Source organism: Mustela nivalis (genome assembly GCF_964662115.1).
Source record: "Mustela nivalis genome assembly, chromosome: 8".
Lineage (NCBI taxonomy): Eukaryota > Metazoa > Chordata > Mammalia > Carnivora > Mustelidae > Mustela > Mustela nivalis.
This window is the reverse complement of record NC_139027.1, coordinates 134,313,874-134,337,279: the sequence shown is the minus strand read 5'-3', so window position 1 is coordinate 134,337,279 and position 23,406 is coordinate 134,313,874. Positions and strand designations below refer to the sequence as shown.

General features: G+C 52.2%; 1 protein-coding gene across 8 annotated transcripts in view; it reads left to right on the top strand.

Moving 5' to 3' along the window:
- The first annotated feature begins 1,587 nt into the window (after positions 1–1,587).
- Positions 1,588–23,406, top strand: part of ATP9A (ATPase phospholipid transporting 9A (putative)) — a 131,964-nt gene continuing 110,145 nt past the window's right edge. Inside the window, exon 1 of one of the 8 annotated variants that reach the window (XM_082744925.1) lies at positions 1,588–1,607. Coding sequence is in view for 4 of the 8 variants with exons in the window: in XM_082744923.1 (XP_082601049.1) it covers positions 1,943–2,232 (290 nt within the window). In the remaining 4 variants the exon portion in view is untranslated. Of the gene's footprint in view, positions 1,712–1,913; positions 2,233–22,177; positions 22,327–22,737; positions 22,865–23,406 lie in introns of those variants that run through there. The other 7 variants (XM_082744924.1, XM_082744929.1, XM_082744923.1 and 4 more) reach the window with 7 other exon arrangements.

Here is a 23,406-nt window from a genome sequence, read left to right as displayed (position 1 = left end):
CTGAAAAGCCAGGCCCTGGAGCCCAGCCTGGTTCCTTCCTAAGCTCATTGCTTTGTGCAGGTCCCTCTGACCGGCTCTGTCCCCACCTGTAAAATGGGGTTGATAGCGCCCTAGCCGGCGGAGCTGGCGGAGGATTAAATATGGAACCCCGTGCACGTTTTAGGTGCGTGAGGAAAAACCAAAGCTCGCCTGGGCAGGGCCCCCGATGTGTGGGGTCACAATCTCTGGTCTTTTCTGTTGGCCTGTGTGGGAGTGGAGTGGAGAGGAGGGTCTGCGGTTTGCCGCTGAGGTGAGGTGGGTGGAGCTTAAGGGGCTCCTCCAGGGGAGCAGGTAGGAGAGGGTGGGGAGGCCCTACCTTCAGGCCACAGTCAGTAAACACATCCAGGCGTTCACGTTTCCTCCACGCAGTGAGCACTGAGTGCTGACTGTGTGCCTGGCCCCTGTGCTCAGCACCACCTCTCAGCAGAGGCAGGGGAGAAAGCTGAGCAAACCTAGCTCTGTTAGCCAGACAGTGCTCTTTTCCCTTGGAAGGCACAATGCCCCCATTCTAACCGCCTGCTTCTTCTTCTTCTTCTTCTTTTAAGATTTTATTTATTTATTTGACAGAGATCACAAGTAGGCAGAGAGGCAGGCAGAGAGAGAGGAGGAAGCAGGCTCCCCGCTGAGCAGAGAGCCCGATGCTGCGCTCGATCCCAGGACCCCGAGACCATGATCTGAGCCGAAGGCAGCGGCTTAACCACTTAACCACTGAGCCCCCCCGCCCCCCTCCACTTCTTTTCATGAGGAACTTCACAGTGACATGACATAAGTCACACTTCTGGATTTGGGATTGGCCTTCCTTTAGGCAGGGTCCTAGACACACATACCTGGTGGCTCCTAGCACACATACTAAAAGGCACGCATACGCCGTGTGAAATATATCAGGTGTAATTAACTTAGAACTTTGCTTTAGTTACAGGAAGCTAGTTTACAGGGTTTGACATTTTGAGGCTCCTCAATTACACATAGGTTTTCAATACCACCCCCTTCTGACTTTACTTCTGGCACCAGGACTCATTTTCTTCCTGTTCTCAAAGCTTTAACAGGCCCTTGAAAGTTCATGGACCCTACAGACGGTGTGGGAGTGTGTGAACACCCAGGTGCGGATGTGGGTCTGGATGGAGGGGTCAGGTGTGCGTGTGTGTGAGAGTCTCAGCATGCTTGAATGTGTGTGAGGGCCTGGGAGGGCAGGTGTAAGCCCCAGAGGCAGCTGAGGAAGGGAGTGTGACAATGAGTGTGTGCATGTGTGTGATTGCGAATCCCAGGGATCCAGGCTGGAGAGTGAGGGTGTGTGAGGGGGACTGAAAGTGGAGTGAGGTAGGGTGTGCGATTGTGACCCTGGACCACCCAAGTACGAGGCCTAAGATTCAGGATGGGGACAGGAGGGGGACCAATGCGGGGTGAGTGTGGTAGGGTGTACAGGTGTGTGATCATGGATGTCGGGGTGAGGTGATGGCGTGTGTGCGTGTGTGTGCACGCATGTGATCTTGGATGTCGGGGGGGGGGGGTGTGAGGTGGCAGGGTGCGCATGTGGTTGTGAAAGGGGACGACCACAGGGAACCAAGCGGGTGAGAATGAGTGCGTGTCTGCAGGGCTGGAGCGTGGCAGTGCATGTTGGTGCCAGCGTGACCACGAGAGGAAATGCCCCCGGTGGGACCGGGGAGTGCGACCGGTGTGTGCATCTGCGGGAGAGCGGCGGATCGGGTTGGGGGGGCGGCCGGCGGGCGCGCGCGCGCACGGCGAGGCGTGGGCGGGGGGCGCGTGGCCGGGTGGGCGCGCGTGGGGGGCGCGCGGCGCGGGCGGGGGGCGGGGACACTGCGGCGGCGGCGGCGCGGACACAGCCGGCCGCCCCCCGTGGCAGGCGCGGCGCGGGGCGAGCGGGCGCAGCGCCGAGCTCGGGCTCATGGTGCGCCCGTGTCCGTCTGTCGGGCCGCGCGGGCGGCTCCGCGCGTGGCCCGGCGCTCGCGAGCTCGCCCCCTCGCTGCGGGCCCGGCCCGCCCGCTGCCGCCGCCTCCTCCCCCGGGGCGGCGCGGCGCCGGCGGGCGGCGGCGGCGCGGAGGCCGGACCGGGCGGCGGCCCAGGCGGCGCTGGGGGCGCGGCGGCCAAGGCGGGCGGCGCGGGCGACATGACGGACAACATCCCGCTGCAGCCGGTGCGCCAGAAGAAGCGGATGGACAGCAGGCCCCGCGCCGGGTGAGCGGGGCCCGGGGACGGCGGCCGCCTTTGTCCGCGCGGGCCGGGGTTGGGCGCCGGGGCGGCCTGGCCGGGCCTGACAGGTTGGCCGCGCCGCACCCGGCGCCATGAGCCGGCGGCTGGCCGGGGAGGCGGGCGGGTCATCCCCGCTGCAGCTCGGGCCGGGGCCCCGTGGGCGATCCGGTCCCTTCTGGGCCCGAGCGCGCGGCTGCCTTGCACTCCTGCCCACCTTCCTTTAGAAACCCCGAGAAGCCGGACCCGCCCCGGCGCTGTGTACCGCGCGCGGAATTAAGACCAGCCGTGCCTTTTCACCCCTTTATTGTTTCCTGATTACTTCTTGTCGTTGTGATTACGATCTGGTCCACATCAAACCTTGCTCCGCGCCTGGGAACGGCCTTCGGGAGCCGGGATATGCTGAGCTTACTGGTGGGGCGAGGCTCGGCCTCCTCCGCAGACCCGCCGCGGGGTCCCCCATCAGCGCCTCCGGGTCCCAGCCTCCGCACGCCGCCTTGCCTTCCCGGCCTGGGTGGATCTGAAACCCGCAGCCGCAGGAGGCTGGGCGGGGCTCCTCCTGGTTCACGGGAGGACCTCCCGCTCCCCACTATTTGAGGGAAGGAGCCCTCCTGGCAGAGGTGGGGGTTACCACCTGCTGTGCGTTCCCCGCATTGGCCGACCCCAGGGCCGCCTAGGCGTGTGTTTCCTTCTCCTAGAGAGAGGACGGGTAGGCATTTTGCGCCCTGCCGTCCTTCCGTTCGGAGGGTGGCAGTGACCTGTTGAGATTGTGAGGGACTTCTGCCTGCGACGGACTTACCTGGGGGTAAGGATTGATTGGGGGGGGGGGGAGATGGTTAAAATAAATGCACATTCCCTGGCCTTGGCCAGGCCCGCCAATCAAGAGTTCTTGGGGGGGTGGGGGTGGAACCTGGAAATGTGCTTTTTCCCAGGCTGCCCAGGTGAGGTTGACGTCCCCTGACGGCTGAGGCCGGGAGCTGGGCGGGGCTGCGGCCTTGGACCCGCCCCAGCCCCGCCCTTTCCCTTAACATCCTGCGCTCTCTGGCCATTTCCTTGTGGCGGCTGCTGACTGCGGCGTCAGTTGCTTGGTGCTGGAGGCGGGGAGGGTGCGCCCTTAGGGTTGCTTGCTTCCATCAGGTGTCCGTGGAATTAAAAAAAAAAAAAAAAAAAAAAGAGTGACGCTAGCTGCCATTTTGTGGGGTCTTTGTCCCCGTCTTCCTTGAGTTTTGCGCTGGCCCCTGTTGATGTCGAACAGAGGGGAAAGGAGCTCAGTGAGGTGAAGGACTGCGGGGGAGATGCTGCGAAATGGAGACTGCGCTCAGGGTCGCTCTGCCCGAAGACAGCCCTCCATCCCTGCTTTCACTGTCCCTGCATCTTTTAATCCTGACTACTCAAGGCTGAACAATGATGATTAACTTGAGCTCTGTGCCTGGATAGTGTCCGCGTGTGAGATACACCCTCGGCAAATACTTCAATGGATTTGTGTTATCAGTGGACTCAAGTCCTCTCGTTACAATTCGCGTTTAAAAACAATTATGAGCTGCCTACTTGGTGCAGGGGTGGTGCCAGGGGGACGGGACTGCAAAGATTAATTAAATAAGCCTTGTCGACGGCGCCTGGGTGGCCCAGCGGGTTGGGCGTCTGTCATTGGCTGGGGTCATGATCTCCAGGACCAGGGATTGAGCCCGGCGTGGGGCTTCCTGCTCTCCGGGGAGTTTGCTTCTCTCTCTCTCTCTCTCTCCCCCTTCCTCTCTCCCTGTCTCCTTCCCTCACCCGTTCCTCCTCACTGCTCTTTCTGTCTCTCTCTCAAATAAATAAATGAAATCTTTAACACACACACACACCCAAAAAACCAAAACACACAAAAAAAACCCAAGCCCTTTCGAACTCGCACAGGCCTCCTGACGCTGGCTGTGCATTGAAATCACCTGGGGACCTTAACAACTACCATCTCTGCCCCAGTGTTAAACCTTTGAAATAATCTGGGGTGGGACCTGGGTATCTTTTATTTTTTAAAGCCCCCGGTATGATTTTTCTGTGCCGTGGTAGTTGAGAACCCCTGATTCAGTGCATGAGAGAGAAATGCAAGTAATTATTTAAAAGTGATGATTACCAGGATAGAGATGTACTGTTAATATGGGGGTCAGAGGGAGTGGTGCAGACAGTTAACAAAATTTGTTTGGTGTTGGAGTGGAGGAACACACTCCCTTTTAGAATTTGCCACTTTGGAACTAATTTATTTCCTAAACAGTGACTCTGATTGAGATTCAGATCCTCTATCAGGAGAGCCTGGCATATGTGTATATTTTTTCATATTTAATTTGCATTTTTAGGAGTAGCCACATCAAGGGGGGAATCTGGGTGTTTGGAAACACTTTGGAAGCAGAGGGTGCGAAGCTCCCTGAAATATAATGAGGGGGGAGTTAAAGGAAGAAGAAACTAATACAGATGTTCCTGGACTTTTTTTCTTTTAAGGATTTTGCCTGTTTATTAGGGAGAGAGGCACAGGCAGGGGGAATGGCAGGCAGAGGAAGAAGCAGGCTCCCAGCTGAGCAAGGAGCCCTATGCGGTGCGCAAGATGTTTCTGGACTTTGGATGGGGTTACATCCCGATAAACCTGTTGTAAGTTGAAAATATCTGAAGTTGAAAGTGCATTTACTACACTTAACTTAAGGAACATCATAGTTTAGCCTGCCCCTCCTTAAGCATGCTCAGAACACTTAAGTTAGCCTACCATTGCGGAAATCATGTCACATAAAGCCCGTTTGATAACAAAGTGCTGCATATTTCACATAATGTATTGAATATTGTATTGGAAGTGACAGAATGGTTGTATGGGAATGAGGTGGTTGTCAGTGCCTCAGTTCTTACCCCTGTTGCTAGCAGGGGCTCATTGCTGCCCAGCATCACAACAGAGGATCACATCACCGGGAAATGATTACAATTCAAAATTTGATATCAAATGCATATAGATTTTGCACTATAGTAAAGTTGAAAAATCCGAATTCGGATTGTCGTGAATCAGGGACTTTCTGTTTGTGGTTGGTCAGGCTCTCTGAGTACTTAAGATAAGTAGCCTTTTTTTTTAAGAAGATTTTATTTATTTGAGAGAGAGAATGAGAGGGCACACATGCTTTCTCTCTCGCCCTTGTGTGCTCATACAAGCAAGCACAAGCGGTGTGGGGAAGGGCAGAGGGAGAGGGAGACATAGGCTCCCAGCTGAGCAGGGAGCCCTATGGGGGCTCCATCCCAGGACACCGAGATCATGACCTGAGCCAAGAGCAGACGGTTAACCAACTGAGCCACCCGGGCGCCCCAGTAGCCCTGTTTTAATCCTTGTAATGACTGTATGGGTTTTGGGAGCTTGTTTCCTCATTTATAGACAAGGAAAGTTAAGATTCGGTCATGTTAAATCATTTGTGTGAGGTCACAGAGATAGCCAGTGTAGGGGTGGATTTGAACCCCGTCGACTCATTTCATCTAAATGGCTCTAAGCTGTAGGATGGTTGGGGGTTTTATGGTTAAACCAAAAACGTAGGTGCTGTGAGTCCCAGGAGACAGAGGGTAATTAACGCTGGGTCACTCAGTGCATGTTACCAGGACATGTAGTTTATTCGCTGAAGGAATCCTGTGGCTCCGATGTTCTTTCTCTCTCTTGATTACGTTTCCACATCCTGATGCTGGGAAACTTTCCCCAATGGCTCAGGTAGGAAACATGGCGTTTCTGGAAACCATTCTCTGACTTCACGAGCTTTGTGGCTCCTTGAATGGAGTTCCCTTCTTGGTGAAGGACCAGACATTGGTTACGAGGAGTGTGGATTCCAGAGTTGAGGAGGTTGGTTCAAGTCCTGGCTCCATCTCTGACTAGCTATTTGACTTTGGGAAAATTATTTCACCTCTCTGGGTCTCAGTTTTTCCATCTGTAAAGTGGGACGAACAAGAATTCTGGCTACCTCAGAGGGTCGTTTTAGAGACTCCATCCATGTACGGTTTAGAACAGTAAGCACTCAGTACATCTTAGTATTTGCTGGGGCGAATGGGGATAAACAGGCCTCTGCATGAGGTTTGCTCCTGGGGGCATTCCGGAAGCCTGCGTTGAGAGAAAGGGGCCTTCGATAGTGGGACATTAAAAATACCGTGGATCTCATGACTCTGTTCTGATCAAAGCTGCGAAAATGATTATCTTCTTTCAGCTACTCCAGCCAGGTATGTGGAGGTGCTGGTGGGATATTGTCGGGCAAGGAGCTTGTGCTCGGCCAAACTAAGACTTCGTGGCCATATTGGACGATGCTTTGATTTTTGATGTATTTGGACTAGGAAGTTCCAGACAATGAATTGGGTTTAGGAAGAGTGATTAGGTTCATATTCTACTAAATCTTTTTTTTTTTTTTTTTTTTTTAAGATTTTGTTTATTTATTTGACAGAGATCACAAGTAGGCAGAGACGCAGGCAGAGAGAGAGGAGGAAGCCGACTCCCTGCTGAGCAGAAAGCCCAATGTGGGGCTCCATCCCAGGACCCTGGGATCATGACCTGAGCTGAAGGCAGAGGCTTTAACTCACTGAGCCACCTAGGCGCCCCCTACTAAATTTTTTTTTTTTTTTTAGCACTCTCTTTTTTAAACATTTTTTTTTTAAAAGATTTTATTTATTTGTCAGAGAGAGAGAGCGAGAGCGAGCACTGGCAGACAGAGTGGAAGGCAGAGTCAGAGGGAGAAGCAGGCTCCCTGCTGAGCAGAGAGCCCGATGTGGGACTCGATCCCAGGACGCTGGGATCATGACCTGAGCCGAAGGCAGCCGCTTAACCAACTGAGCCACCCAGGCGTCCCCCCCTACTAAATTTTTTTAAACAATTTTATTGAGGCATAATTTACATAAAAAAATACTTATGTAGTAAATGTACAGTTAGTTGATTTTTTTTTTACTTTAAAAGATTTTATTTATTAGAGCGAGTGCAAGCATGAACAAGGAGGGAGAGAGAGAGAGAGAGAGAGAGAGGCAGACTCCCTACTGAGCAGAGAGCCAGAAGCGGGGCTGGATCCCAGGACCCTCGATCCCAGGACCCTGAGATCAAGGCAGAGCTCATGATTAACTTAACTGACTGACCCACCCAGGTGCCTCACTATTCAATTCTCTGTGTTGTGAGTTCAAGCCCCACATTGGGTGTAGAGATTACTTAAAAATAAAGGTAAAAATAATAAAAGTAAAGTTACAGAGTTGGTGCAGCTATCATCACAGTCTGGTTTTCAAACACTTCCGTCCTCATGCGCATTTGCACTTGGTCCCACTGATGTTTCTATTTCCATAGGTTTGCATTTTTTGGAAATTTCATGTAAATGAAATCATGTAATATGTCATCTTTGTGTCTGGTTTCTTTCAGCACAGTGGTTTCAAAGTGCCTTTTTATTGCTTAATAGGGTATATAATATACCCTATAATATATATTATATAGGGTATATAACCTATAACATATAATAGGGTATATTATATATGGGTATATTACTTTTTTTTTTTTTAACTAAGATGGGCATTTGGATTATTTCTGTTTTTTTGCATATTATAACTAATACCATAAAGAACATTCAAGTCTCTTAGTCTCTTTGTGGACAAAGGCTTTCATTTCTCCTGTCTACCCTGAGTTTGAGAGAGGCGGTGTGTCAGTGTTTCTGTGCCCTCCATGACGGGATGGTTCTGCCGCCTCTTTTACCATTAATTTGGTCCTGGACCTCCTTCCCTTTAGAAGTCTGGGTGGAGCTCACCCATACCTACGGCCTCAGTGGCCACCCTACCAGAGAACCAAGTCGTCTGTCCGCCTCCTGGCTCCTGCCCTCAGCCTGCTCGAAAGCAAACTCACGGTCTGGCCCCCACCATAAGCCTGGTCTTCCCAAGCTCCCAGAGCCAGTGCCGTCTCCTCAGTGGCACAATCTGGAAACCCAGGCATCATCCCAGATGCCGCCTTTGCCCTCATCTTCCCTGGCTCAACCTTTACCAACGCCTCCCACGTTCCCCCTCCCTCCCCCACTCCAAACTGCCTGGCACATGGCAGTCTGCACACCGGTCCCTCAAGGCCACCGTCACCGTCATCACTTACCTCCCTGCATCCGAGGTGTCCGCTGGCCAGTGAGGGGTCCACCCTGCAGCCAGAGCAGAGGTGGCCAGATGCTCTGATCATGAAAACGTTTTGCTCGAAGCCCTCTTGTAGCTTTCCATTTCTTGAGCCCCGTGCCGCCCACCATGGTGGTCATGAGCCTCATGTGGCTATTTACATTCAGAGTTAGAATAATTAGAATTACATACAGGTAAAAATTTAGCACCTTAGCAGCACTAGCCACCTTTCAGTCCCCGGAACCTGCGTGTGGGCGGTGCCTGGGTGTGGGATGATGAAAGTACGTGCATTTCCACCATCACTGAAAGTTCTGCTGTGGCCGCTGCTTCCTTTCATCATCACCTTCACACACTGTATACTGTAGCCTGGCCCCTTTCCCCTGTTATAACCACACTGTGTTCACTATCTCCTCCTGAGGTCCCTTTGGACACAGGACCTTTGCACATGCTGTTCTCTGCCTGGAATGTTCTCTCCCCTACCTAGTCAATGAAGCCATACTGGGGTCTCCCATCCTCAGGGGCGCCTTCGCTGATGTTCCTGAGCGATCAGATCCTACTCAGAGCCTCTCTTCTTCTTTTCTGTCTTGCACAGTTGGAGTGTGACATGGGCTCGTGTGATCATTCGGCTGGGAACAGTGGGGCCCTGGTTGGTGACAGTTTAATCACCATCACACAGAGCCTAGCACAGAGTAGGTGCCCAGTAAGTCCTTCTTCTTCTTCTTCTTTTTTTTTAAAGATTTTATTTATTTATTTGTCAGAGAGAGAGAGAGAGCTCACAAGCAGGCAGAGTAGCAGGCAGAGGCAGAGGCAGAGAGAGCGGGCTCCCCGCCAAGCAAGGAGTCCGATGCGGGGCTTGATCCCAGGACCTAGGATCATGACCTGAGCCGAAGGCAGCGGCTTAACCCACTGAGCCACCCACGCGTCCCCAGTAAGTCCTTTTTGAGAGAAGGAATGCCTGAAGCTGGTCTCCAGTTTATGGTCTCCTGGGGATGGGGGAGGGTAACCTTGATAATCCAGGCAGAAGTCCGTTGGGCGTTCTTGGAATGCTGCTCACTCCGTCTTCTGACGTGACTCTGGCCCACAGTCTTCGCTGGTGGATGCACCAAGTCTTAACCACATGATTTGAGCGTGGGGGTGGGAAACTTGGGGGTGTGAGTACCAGAAGGGAGCCTCAGGCAGAGAGAAGACATCCTGGGTTCCCTCTGCCTGTGTCTCTTTAACTCCACCGAGGGACAGAAGCTTAGGTGGTGTCTGGGCTTGTGAGGTGAGTTTTCATCTTTAAATACAAGACTCTTGGGGCGCCTGGGTGGCTCAGATGGTTAAGCGTCTGCCTTTGGCTCAGGTCGTCATCTCCATGTCCTGGGATGGAGCCCCGCGACGGGCTCCCTGCTCAGTGGGTGTCTGCTTCTCCCTATCCCTCTGCCTCTCCCCCTGCTTCTGTGTGCATACTTTCTATCTCTCATTCTTTCTCTAATGAATAAATCTTTTTTTTTTTTAAAGATTTTATTTATTTATTTGACAGACAGAGATCACAAGTAGGCAGAGAGGCAGGCAGAGAGAGAGAGAGGAGGAAGCAGGTTCCCCGCTGAGCAGAGAGCCCGATGCGGGGCTCTGTCCCACGAGCCTGGGATCATGGCCTGAACTGAAGACAGAGGCTTTAACCCATGGAGCCACCCAGGTGCCCCTTTAATGAATAAATCTTTTCTTTTCTTTTTTAAAGATTTTATTTATTTATTTGACAGACAGAGATCACAAGTAAGAAGAGAGGCAGGCAGAGAGAGAGAGAGAGAGAGGAGGAAGCAGGATCCCTGCTGAGCAGAGAGCCTGATGCGGGGCTCGATCCCAGGACCCTGAGACCATGACCTGAGCCGAAAGCAGAGGCTTTAACCCACTGAGCCACCCAGGTTCCCCTAATGAATAAATCTTTAAAAATAATAAAAGCTGCATATTCTAGTGAGGAGTTTTTTTTGGTGGATGATTTATGTGAAAAACCTTATAGGCCATTCATGCAAGTACTCAAGCATTTAAGGGAAAAGAATAAAAGAATACGGAATCTGGATTGCCGCCGGGGATACAGCATGCAGGGGTGGGGTGGGCAGAACCACGGCCCCTGGACCTGGGAGTGTATGAACTTCCATGGCAAAAGGGACTTTGCCAGTGCGATTAAGTGCATGATTGTGAGATGGGGAGACTGTCCTGGATTAGCCAGGTGGGCCAGTGTCATCACACGCGCCCTTGAAATTGAGGAGAGTGAGCCCGAGAGACTCTGGAAGACCTGGAAGACGGGGGCTGCTGGCTTGGAGATGGAGAAGGGAGCACGTGCAGGGGGCAGGGTAGGGGGAGGTGAGGGGGGCATCTGGAAACGGGAAACTTCAAGGAAACAAATAGCCTCCAGAGGGAACCTGGCCCTGCTGACATCTTGATTGGAGGCGGATGAGACCTGCTGTGGACTCCTGACCTCTAGAACCATAAGATGATAGACATACGGTGATGGGTTACAGCAGCGAGCGAGGACCCGTGCTGGATGGGTGGATCCTCTAAGCCCGGGAGCACATTCCTGCCCTGGCTTCACATCCCAGGGGGTCTGCGGCAGGCTGGGCAGGGGAGGCCTGCCTGCTGGGTACAGCAGAGGCATCGCAAGGCTCAGAGCTCATGCTTACCTTTTGCTTAAGGATGCAGAATTAATTAAAATGTTATTTATTTTGTTAGTTATCAGAGAAGGAGAGCACAAGCAGGGGGAGCCACAGGCAGGGGCAGAGGGAGACACCCCGCTGAGCAGGGAGCCCAGTGAGGGACCCCATTCCAGGGACCCTGGGATCATGACCTGAGCCAAGGGCAGACGTCCAACCATCTGAGTCACCAGGTGTCCCAGAGGGTGCAGAAATTAAACAGACGTGTTGTGTGACCTGCTCCCTGACTGCTGATGGGAGAAACAATGCTTCCTTGAGGTCATCAATGTCTTGTCTCTGAACTAAGGTTTTCTTGCTCATCCTGCACAGTGCCCCTTTGATGTTGGTACTTTTTTTTTTTTTTTTAAGAATCTATTTATTTATTTGACAGAGATCACAAGTAGGTAGAGAGGCAGGCAGAGAGAGAGGAGGAAGCAGGCTCCCCGCTGAGCAGAGAGCCCCATGCGGAGCTCCATCCCAGGACCCTGGGATCATGACCTGAGCTGAAGGCAGAGGCTTTAACCCACTGAGCCACCCAGGCACCCCTAGGCTGTGGTTTTAAATACCCAGCCCCGTTGACCGCCAGCTTTGTGGATTTGTTTGTTAAAGAGTTTGGGTTCTGGGGCCACACAGACTTAGATGAACGGACCAGTTCTGCCATTTTCCTGCTTCTGTTGCTCCGGACCCCCGTCTTCTCCCTTCTTGTGCTTCAGCTCCCTCTTGGGCAACAGGAGGACACGGGGAGGGCGCGTGGCTGGCCGGCCTTCGGGCGTGCAGGGGAGTGTTAGGAGGGCTGGCGAGCCTTAGAAATTGTTCTTCTCCCCGCCTGGAGGGTGGGACTTTCGCACTGGACCACCTCGTGTCCTCTTCTTCCTCGGTCTCTGGAGAGCTCTAGTTGAGTACGATCTTGAGCTGGAAAATATCCCGCAGAGGGCTTGATGCCACAGAGGCCCACATGACCGCGTCTAGTGACAGGGCTGTGGCCGGCTCTGTGCGCCTTTGCAGCAGTCCTCGGCACCGCGCCAGGACCTGGGTCCCTCGGTGATGTGGATGTCACTGCTTATGTGACAGAAGAGAAAGAATGCCAGTGCAGGGAGCTCTTCTCATGCAGACCTTTATTCCACGGAACGGTCTGAAGCCATCCTTCCTAATTTGTGACGTTAAGATGCCCTTTCTCTTTTGACACGACGGAGGTAGTATTAGACATAGTTTGGTGGATTCTCGTTATTCACGGTGGTTATGTTCCAGAAGGTTCCTGCCAGCCCTGAATTGGCCAAGACTGAGCCATTGCTCCTGGGGGAGACATAGGGTTAGTTCTCTGCAAGCTTCTGGTCATGTTTTACCTATTTTAAAGGTATATTCTGGTTTAAAGACTCTATTTATTTTATTTTTTAAAAGATTTTATTTATTTATTTGACAGAGATCACAAGTAGGCAGAGAGAGAGGAGGAGGAAGAAGCAGGCTCCCTGCCAAGCAGAGAGCCCGATGCAGGACTTGATCCCAGGACCCTGAGATCATGACCTGAGCTGAAGGCAGAGGCTTAACCCACTGAGCCACTCAGGCAGCCAGGACTCTGTATTTAATATATGTTTTTGATTCATTAGCAGTGGACTTGTGACCAGCAGCGCTGCGACTCATAAAGCTTCCTATTCTCAGGACACTGGACAGCATATCAACGCTATGCTTGGGGCCTCTTTGAAACAGTGATGGTCACTAACAAAAAGCTCCAAAGTGCACAAAGCGTGGCCCTAAACAGACGGTGGGAAGGGCCCGCATGTACAGTGTGGAGCTGGACTGGACATGTCGCGCTGTCCCACCTCATCTGGGGAAGTTGTGAGAGGTGGTACGGATGTTTTGCCACACGTGTCTGTGAGTGACCACGACCATCAATGCGGTGAACAGTGATTTTGAGGTTATAAATTTTAGGTAGTGGGTGGGTTTGCAAATACAGAAACCACAAGTAATGAGGATCGCTGTATGTAGGGGTGTGTGTGTGTGTGTGTGTGTGTGTGTGTGTGTTGACGCCGTGAGGGTGGTATTAGGTCTACAGGGTACAGAGGTGTGCTTGGGGGCAGGACGGAGGAGAGGGGCGTGCTGATCGGTGACATCCGTAGCCCCCAGCCCTGCCCCTCCCGTGGTGAAATGGAGAGTTGTGTAAACAGCTCTTTGCCCCCTTGGACGAGAATAGTCGAGACAAGCCTGGACAGCGGCCCACTGGAAAGTGCCCTCCGCGTCCTCTGCCAGCCGGTCAGCTGTCCTTACGCCAACCAATTCCTGTTTCAGACTCCCTGCCCAGAAGCAGGCAGTGACGCCAGGGGGTTGGAATTATAAACCCGGGCAGGGATGCTGAAGCGTAGAGGGGAATGTGGGAGCCCGGCTGCAGGGGCTTCCTAGCGGAGGGCCGGGGGCTGGAGGCCCTGCACGCCGGTCCCAAAGAGAGAGTGTGGCCGTTTGACCTTGACCTAAGGCACGCATGCCACAAGCTTGAAGAAGAAAGGTACCAACCAATCCGTCTTTGGACTTTTGGACTTTTCTTTTAGCATCGTTCCCAAGTGCTAACGATGAAAGTCCGGAATTCACTCTGGTGGTATTTTGTGGCCACTTTTGAGAATGAATGTGGGGTGCCTCCAACTTCACTTACGACAGTGACTGGACTTTGGTTTAATTTCTAAAGAAAAAGTCTACTTGTGGGGCTCCTGAGTGGCTCCATGGGTTAAGCCTCTGCCTTCGGCTCTGGGCATGATCTTGGGGTCCTGGGATCGAGCCCCACATGGGGCTCCCTGCTCAGCGGGGAGCCTGCTACCTCCTCTCTTTCTGCCTGCTTCTCTGCCTACTTGTGATCTCTGTCTGTCAAATAAATAAATAAAATCTTAAAAAAAAAAAAAAGAAAAAGACTACTTAACAATGTTCTTAGCAATGACTTTTACCTAAAGAGCTGGAACAGTGCTGAATTCTTTTTTTTTTTTTTTTTAATTTAATTTATTTATTTGTCAGAGAGAGAGAGAGTGTAGAAGTGAGCACATGCAGCGGGAGCAGCAGGCAGAGGGAGAAATGTGCTCCCTGCTTGGCGGGGAGCCCCATATAGGACTTGATCCCAGGACCCTAGAATCGACCTGACTGAAGGCAGGTGCTTAATCAACTGAGCTGCCCAAATGTCACCCCCTGCTTTTTTTTTTTTTTTTAAAGATTTATTTATTTATTTTAAAGGACTGACAGAACAAGCAGGGGGCAGGCAGAGGGAAAGAGGATCTCAAGCAGACTCCGTGCTGAGTGAGGAGCCTGACGCCGGGCTTGATCCCAGGACCCTGAGATCATGACCTGAGCCGAAACCAAGAGTTGGAGGCTCCACAGACCACATTGCCTGTTCGCCCAGAACAGTGCGCAATTCTTAAGCTTGTATCTGTTTTCTTTCATTTGTGTGATTTGGAAAGATTGGTGGAGAAACGTCGCCGAAGATCACTTTGGGTGGCCCATGGCCAGACCCTGAAAGGCTAGCAATTATTTTTATGGTTCCTTCTGTTTGTGCCAAGTGATACTTGCTTTCCTTGTTGTTGTTGTAGTGATAGTGAGTTTCCTTTCAGAATACATTTCCATGAAAAACAGAGAACTGACTTAAAGAACAGTATGAATTCCATCAAAGATCGTGAAGTTTGTCGATGTGCCCCCAGAGGTGTCTGATCTTTAGGGAGCGGCCGCCTGTGCTAAAATGTTGCTTTTAGCCTAAGAATACTGTAATATTGCTGTAAGGGGGAGGAAATGGGATAATCTGATTTTGCTAATAGATTAAAACATTTTTTTGTTTTGCCAAGTTATCCATGAAAGACAAGATTTTTTTTTTAAACATGATTTTTAGACAATGGCTAGTTTACCAGGTCAGTTTGGGATCTTAATGTTGCCTTTATCATTGTATAAACAGTCTGGGGGGATTTGGGGAGGGGCAGTTGGGAGGGGCCCAGGGAGAGCGAGGCTCCCAGTGGGAAATGAAGGGCAGCCGGATGCTTTTCTTATCACCGTCAGATCTCTGTGGCATTTGCCAGATGCCAGGAGGAGGAGCCCGTTGGCCTGCCTCGCCGAGGAGGAAGCAGGGTGGCGCGTGGACAGTGCCATCCCCGTAGAATGGGGCCTGGCAGGGTCTCCCACCCTCTGCCGGGCCATCTGCTGTGACACAGGATGAAGTCAGACCTGGCCAGGTTGGGACCTCAGCAATTCTCAGCTTCGGCACTGTTGACATTTGGGGTGTGACAGTTGTCTCTTGTGACGGCTGTCCTGTCTGTTGTTGGGTGTGTGACAGCAGCCCGGGCCCCTGCCCACGGGATGCCAACAATGTCCTCCACCCAGTTATGACAACCAGAGATGTCTCAGACACTGCTCAAGGTGCCCCTGGGCCGGGGGTTGGGGAGTGGCGGTAGGAGGGGGCAAAATTGCACCTGTTAGGAGCCACTGGGCTAAGGGTATGAGTACTCACTGTGCTTGGCTGTGTCCCTCAGTGTCCTGTGAAGGCTGCCCCTTTCTCCCTCCTTCCCTTTTCTTTCTTTCTTTTTTTTTCTTTTTTAAAGATTTTTATTTATTTATTTGACAGACAGAGATCACATGTAGGCAGAGAGGCAGGCAGAGAGAGAGGAAGGGAAGCAGACTCCTCGCCGAGCAGAGAGCCCAACATGGGGCTCGATCCCAGGACCCCGAGATCACGACCTGAGCTGAAGGCAGAGGCTTTAACCCACTGAGCCACCCAGGCGCCCCTCTCCCGTTTATTTCTTAAGGAAATACCTGTTAGGCAAGAAGTTCATGTTGGGACTGTTGCTCCTCACTCTGAGTTCAGCTTTCTGATTCAGTGGCTACAGAAGCCCTGAGTGGTTGGAAGAGAGCCCCTGGGAAGTGTTAGGGGCTGAGGTGTAGCCCTGCTCAGATTCTCTGTTGAAGCCTTAACCTCCAGGCCCTCGGACTGTGGTTCCTGTATTTGGCGATAGAGCCTTTAAGAAAGATGTGAGGCTGTTGGGATGGGCCCTGTTCCAGTCTGACCTTCCAGTCTGACCGGTGTCCTTATGAGAAGTGGAAACCGGGACACACAGTGAGATGCCAGGGTGAAAGGAAAGACCATGTGAGGACCAGGAGCAGGGCATCCCTCTGCAAACCAAGCGGAGAGGCCCAGGAGAAACCCACCTTGCCTACACCTTGACCTTGGGCTTCTAGCCTCTAGAACTGGGAGAAGATAAAGTTCTATTTAAGGCACCCGTCCTGTGGTGCTTGATTATGGGAACCTAGCAAACTCATACTGGAAGTATCCTATTTATGACCGTTTTGGCAAGCGGGGTATCTGCTGATGTTATTAATAAGCCTTCATTCTAAATTGATGACGAGTTCCTTAGCAGTTCTCTTTAGATAGTCCTGTCTCCAGAGCCCTCTGTGAGCATGTTGCAAAGTCATGGGGACCGGAAGGGCACCTGAGTGGCTCAGTCGTTAAGCGTCTGCCTTCAGCTCAGGTCATGATCCCAGAGTCCTGGGATCGAGCCCTGTATCAGGCTCGCTGGTCAACGGGAAGCTACTCCTCTGCTGTGTTCCCTCCCCTGCTCTGTCTGTCTCTGTCAAATGAATAAATAAAATCTTAAAAAAAAAAGTCATGGGGACTGGAGCTGACCCCCCTCGCCCACCCCCTAACCTGAAACCTGTACCACGTGCTCTGCCAGGTGGAGGGGCTGGAGGCACCGGCCGCTTCCTTTGGCTTAAAGAGCTCCCGGCAGTCACACATCAGGCTGTGCTTTGTAAGGTTTGTTGCTAGTTCTAGTTACTTGGATTGTGCTAAAGGATTTTGATGACGATTTTAATGGTTGCTAACCACCACTGCATGCTTCCTAGGTGCCCAGCAGTGTTCTAGAGTTTTAAGCACATCCTGTTCCTCCTGACAGCCCTGCTTTACGGATGATGAGACTGAGGAACAGAGGGTTTTTTCCTTTGAGAATGGTTTTGGGGATGCCTGGGTGGCTTAGTGGGTTAAGTATCTGCCTTCGGCTCAGGTCCTGATCTCAGGGTCCCCCTGGGCTCCCCGCTCATCAGGGAGTCTGCTTCTCCCTCTCCCTCTGCCTGTAGCTCTCCCTGCTTGTGCTCCCTCTTTCTCTCTCTCTCTCTGACAAATAAATAAATAAAAATCTTAAAAAAATAAAAGAGTGGTTTTGGTTTAGAATGACAAAGACTTCATTTCAGTTTTCTCTTAATTTTAACTTTTTAACTTTTTTTAAAAAAAGATTTCATTTATTTATTTGACAGAGAGAGAGGGGTCACAAGTAGGCAGAGAGGCAGCCAGAGAGAGAGGAGGAAGCAGGCTCCCCGCTGAGCAGAGAGCCCAGATGCGGGGCTCGAACCCAGGACCCTGAGATCATGACCTGAGCAGAAGGCAGAGGCTTAACCCACTGAGCCACCCAGGTGCCCCAATTTTTATTATTTCTTAAAGATTTTTTTTTTTTTTATTAGAGAGCACATAAGTGGGAGGTGGAGGGGCAAAGGCAGAGGGAGAAGCAGACTCCCCAGTGGGCAGGAGACCAATGCGGGGCTCCTTCCCAGGACCCTGGGACCATGACCTGAGCTGAAGGCAGATGTTTAACGAATTGAGCAACCCAGGCACCCCTCAATTTTTTTTTTTTAAGATTTCTTTATTTGAGACAGAGAATGTGTACGCAAGTGGGGAGAAGGGTAGAGAGAGAATCTCAAGCAGACTCCCCGCTGAGCACAGGGCCTGACTCTGACTCTGGGGCTTGAACTCACGACCCTGAGCTTCTGACCTGAGCCAAAACCAAGAGTCAACCCTTAACTCACTGAGCCACCTGGGTGCCCTCATTTCAGTTTTTTTAAAAGACGCATTTTAATTTGAGCTCAGGCAGTCAGTTGCATTTTGCGACCTGTCTTGATGACATCTACTATTTGACTTTTTCTGTCATAGCCATTCAGAGCAGGTGATTCTTGTTGAGGGGAAAGGGACTGAGGGTTTGTGAGACTTGGTGAAATGGTCACATCCCAGTGGCTTTCCTCTCTGACCAAGCACCCTCTTCTTCAGTAGCTTCTATCACGAGGGAAGGGTAAAAATATATAACATTTATTTTCTTTTCATTGTAAAATGAGTGCATCTGTACTACAGAAAGCTTGGGAGGACAGAGCCGACTGAGGAGTGGGACACTGCTGATAACTTCCTCAACGGACTATCTTAGAACATCACAGATAGCCTGTTTTCTCCCAGCCTCCTTTCTGTGTGTACAGTTTTATAAGTTATAACCATGTAGCCCGTGTGTTTTTATTTCCTGTTGTTGATTTAACATTTTAATATAAGGCTCTCTCTGTATCATGAGGTACTTTGTAAATGACAATTTTAATGGCAACATAATATTTCTTGGAGCAGGTTGACTAATTTACTTTAACCAGTGCCTTGTATTTTCACAAGTTGTTTCCAATTTTAGTTTCACTTAAAAATTTTAAAGATTTTATTTACTTATTTGACAGAGAGAGAGAGAGAGAGAGATAGGGAGGGAGTAGGTGCACTCAAGCAGGGGGAGCAGCGGGCAGAGGGAGAGAGGGAAGACCCCCCGCGGAGCAGGGAGCCTGATGCGGGACTCGATCCCGGGTCCATGACCTTAACCATGGACAGATGCTCAACCAGCTGAGCCACCCAGGTGCCCCTTAGTTTCACGTTTTAAGTTATGATTTTGTTCTGGATGCTGGCAGAGTCACCCCAAAGACACAGAGAGGGAAAGGGAAAGCTGAGGGAGGCGCCGGCCCCCCAGCATGCGACGTCACCTCCTGGGAACTGGATGAGCCCAGTCTGCACAGTGACCTGTCACAGAGCAGTAGCACTCACCACCCCGCAGAAAACCAGGAACATAGCTGTGACTTTGGGACATTTCGGAGGGTTACGATTCATTTACCCCGGAGGTATTTGCCTAGCACCTGCTCTGCCCCCAGGGAACAGTTTGAATGCCCGGAATCTAGCAGCAAACTCAAGAGACAGGAGTCACTGCCTGCAGGGACATGTAAGGGCTGCGCTTGCATGAATTTTGTTCTGCCCTGTCTGTTTAGCCGCCAGGACCAGGGTCCTCTCAAGTGGGCTTCAGTGGATTGTCTTGTGGCTTTCACACCTAGTCCTGTGGCTGGCGCTATTGTTGCGTTTCCTGGGAAACTAGGGCTTGGAGGGGTTAGGTGACTAGCCCAGGGTCACCCAGCTACTGCCTTCTTGTCTCAGCGCTAGGTTGGCGGTCTCCTCCTTCAGAGAGGTCTTCCCAGACCATGTACTCAGGAGCGGCCTTCCCCGCAGTGACATGTTCTTGTCGTGTGTACTTTTTGCTGTTTCCTGTCGCCACCTGCCCACCTGGGAAACAGTAGGTGCTCCAGGGCAGGGCCCTCACTTGTCTTGTTTGCGTGTCCCACTGCTAAGTACCGAGGTGCACGTAGTAGGTGCTCAGTAAATATGTGCTAACTGACCGACTGAGCCAGGGGGTGAAGAGTAGGAGCCACGCGCCCTTAGTTTTATTTGGAAATCTTCGTCTCCCCAAGGGATGTCCCATTTCTGATTCATCAGGGGGGTACGTGGTGTGCAGGGCACAGGGGCTTTCCGTGAAGGTGTGTGCTGAATATCAGAGCCCACAGGGGGAAAACAGCAGAACCATTTCACGGAAAGAAAGGGGGGATCCAGGCCTCCCTCTGTCTCCTTTCTCTCCTCTCTCCCTCCTTCCTTGTTCATGTAGCCTGTTGCCGTAAGGAATTAGCCACAGAGGCCTTTGTCAGGGGCCTGGGGTACAGAATTCTAATTGATCCTGCATTTGATGCTCGGCTGGGGATGCCCCCATTCCGTCCGCGCTGGCTCCCAGCAGCTTCCTCCGGAATGGCTGAGACTTACAGCATTTCCAGGGAATTGCATTAACCCGGGCTGAGCCTTTGTCAGGAGTCACTGGCACCCCGCTGGATAGCATCAGCTGGTTCACGCCAGGTGATGGAACTAGGGGCCAGGGCACCAGGCCTTGCCAGAGTAGGAAGGACCCGTGCACAGGCAAGCCAGAGGTGGCCAGCGAGAACCAGGAGATGTTCAGAGCCTGGCCCGAGCACCCTTCCCTGCCCTGGAGCCCTGCGTGGCACTTTTATACACTAGGGTTCTATTTTTTCCATTATTAAAGTAGTAATTCCTGTTGCAGAAAAGTCAAAGATGTGGTTCTTAAAGTTATTTAAAGCCTTATCTGCTATGGTCAGCATTCAGATGTGTGTTTCCTTCGATCTCTGTTTTAATCCAGTGGCTATTAAGTGACATGATTTCAGTTTGATTTTGCTCTTATAAATAAGAGCTTAGCCTAGGGAGGATATCGTGTCATAAGCTTTCTCCTACATTTGGAAACTTTTTTAAAAAAGATTCATTTATTTATTTTGGAGAGAACAAGAGAGAGAGTGTGAGTGTTGGGGGGAGGGGCAGAGGGAGAGGGAGAGAGAGAACCTTCAGCAGACTCCCCACTGATGTGGGGCTCTGTCCCATGACTCTAAGATCATAAACCTGAGCGGAAATCAAGAGTCAGACGCCCAACTGACTGAGCCACCCATGTGTCCCTGCATTTAGACAATTTTATTTTAATTTTTTAAAAGATTTTATTTATTTATTTAAAGATTTTTTTAATTTATTAATTTGACACAGAGATCACAAGTAGGCAGAGAGGCAGAGAGAGAGAGAAGGGGAGGTAGGCTCCCCGCTGAGCAGAGAGCCTGATGCGGGACTCAATCCCAGGACCCTGAGATCATGACCCGAGCCGAAGGCAGAGTCCCAACCCACTGAGCCACCCAGGCACCCTAAAGATTTAATTTATTTATTTGACAGAGACACAGCAAGAGAGGGAACACAAGCAGGAGAAGTGGGAGAGGGAGAAGCAGGCTTCCCGCTGAGCAAGGAGCCCCACACGGGGCTCGCTCCCATGACCTGAGTAGAAGGCAGATGCTTAACAACTGAGCCACCTGGGTGCCCCAACGTTTAGATGATTTTAATAAGTTAGACTCTCCAATTCCCTGGGTTAAAAGGAATCCGTGGTTGGCTGAGGGCTCTAACCATGTGGCTCTGACTAGTGGCTGTCTGGAAGGGCTCTGCCGTTTTACACCCAGAGAATGGCAGAGCTGCCTTCTGTTCCAGGTCAGATGAGTGGTGACCTTTTTCACCCATTTTTGTTGTTGTTGTTGTTTGTTTGTTTGTTTAAGATTTTATTTATTTATTTGACAGAGATCCCAGTAGGCAGAGAGGCAGGCAGAGAGAGAGGGGCAAGCTCACTCCCTGCTGAGCAGAGAGCCCGATGCGGGGCTCCATCCCAGGACCCTAAGATCATGACCCCAGCTGAAGGCAGAGGCTTAACCCACCGAGCCATCCAGGCGCCCCACCCACCGTTTTTACTTTACCTTTTGTTTGATGCATGTCCGTGAGATTGGGAAGGTTAAAAGAAAAAGATGTAAAAACACATGTTTTCCTCTCTCTGTTTACCACAAATCGGGCTTCCCGTTGATCGATGTGTGAGACGGGTGCCTGTGGAGACAGAAGGAGCCTGTGGTCGGCTGGGGAGACGCTCCCCAGCACAGCACATTCTCTGTGGGTGTACCGGCTGGACTGGAGTGCTCACGGTCGCACGTACTGGCTGGACTGGAGTGCTCACGGTCGTCCGTCCGGTAGTTTTCTAAGGCACGTCTGAGGGTCTGCAAGCATTTGATAAGTATTTGTTGAATAACGACAAGAAAATCTTGCTGAAGACGGTTGCTCATGCCAGGGCTTGTGTGGAGCCCGGGGCCAAGGGCAGTAGCGTGTGGCTTCCCTGCGGAGCGCGGAGGTCAGAGGCGTGGCTGCTGGAGCCCGGGTTCACCCGGGATGCTCACCCGCCGCGGTCACGGGAGCAGAGGCGTGAACTTGCTGCCTGGGGAGTGGCCTTCCCCCGTGAGCGGTACAGCAGTCCCCGGGCTAGACCCTCAGCGGCCCCGCCACCTGCTTCTAGAGCTAAAGTCCTTGCAAGGGACTGGGGGGGGGGGCGGGGGGAACCTCCAGCGTCTTGCATGCAGGCGCCCTCGGAAACCTTCCCCAGGGCTTCCTGGGGCTGTCTCCGTGCCAGAGCCACGCCCGAGGTGGAGCCGGCTGCAGTTTCTCCCCCGGAGCCGGGAGGAGCCGAGGCTGGGAAGGAAAGGCTCCTGGCAGGAGGGGGCAGCTCCCCAAGGCCACGGTTGGCTGCTGAGGACCGCGAGGCGTTGAGAGCGTGGATTCAAGCAAGACCGTCTTGGTGCAAGTCCGGGCTCCGCCACTTACTGGTTGCATGACCTTGGGCGAGTGAGTTCACGTCCCTGTAAATGAGCATGTGGTTGTGCAAGTCATTTGGAGGGCTGAGTGAGGTCATGCAGGCAGCGCGCTTAGCCCCAAAGCATGTGGCCCGTGGAGAGGAGAGGAGCAGGGTTACCACCGTTACCCTTGACGGTGCTCCGAGGGAGGAGCCAGGCAGCCGGGCCGGTGCCCCTGGGGACCCTTGGTGCGTTCCTGCTGGGTCCCTGTCAAGGGGAGCCTCCCTAGGCTGCTGTCTCTCCAATCCTTTCGTGGGGTGAGGGTGGGGTGCGGGTGAGCTGTCGCAGCGCTGTGGCCGAGGGCGGGCCCCGAGGCCAGCCTGCCGGACTCACGGCTGGCTCTGCCCCCACCTGCTGCTGGGCTCTGGTGCTGGGCTCTGGGTGCCGTTTCCTCCTCTCCAGGAGGGGGAGGGCAAGCCTGCAGGACTCTGGGGAGGAGTGAAGGGAGTGACACGGCTGTCTGGGCTGTGGTCCCAGACCTGGCCTGGAACCTGTGAGCCAATGCCGCAGACACAGTATAAACACACGAGGTAAGGCAGCAGGTCTCTGCGTGCTGGGGCGGGGGGCGGTGGGGTGGTGGCTGGCGGGGAAGAAGCCCGGGAGAGGCGCCTCAACCCGCACAGGGCATCTGAGCCCCTTCTGTATACCGGATCTGGGGTGTGAGGGGAATAGTATCTGGTTCTTCCCGCCGGGCTTGTGGCCAAGCTCCGAGGCTGCGGGTGGAGAGCTGGGTGCTGTTGGGGGGGGGGGTGCGGTGGGGTTTTTTGTTTTGTTTGTATATTAGAAAAAAAAAGTCTTGCAGTCACATAGTTCACTGTTGAAAAGGTACAGAAGTGGGTACTTTGCAAACGTCGCTTCCCTCCGTTCCCTGTTTGGCTACCCCGTGCCCTTCTGTGCAACCACTCCTCAATTTCTTCTGTGTCGTCTAGAGAATTTTTGACCGTTTTCCAAAAGAAGGCCTATGTATTTTATATTTATCTATCTAGACACCCACACATAGATTTTGACCTTTTCTATTCTGTTGTTAGTCGACACGATGCAATACGACATATTTCTTTCACTTAAGAGTAGA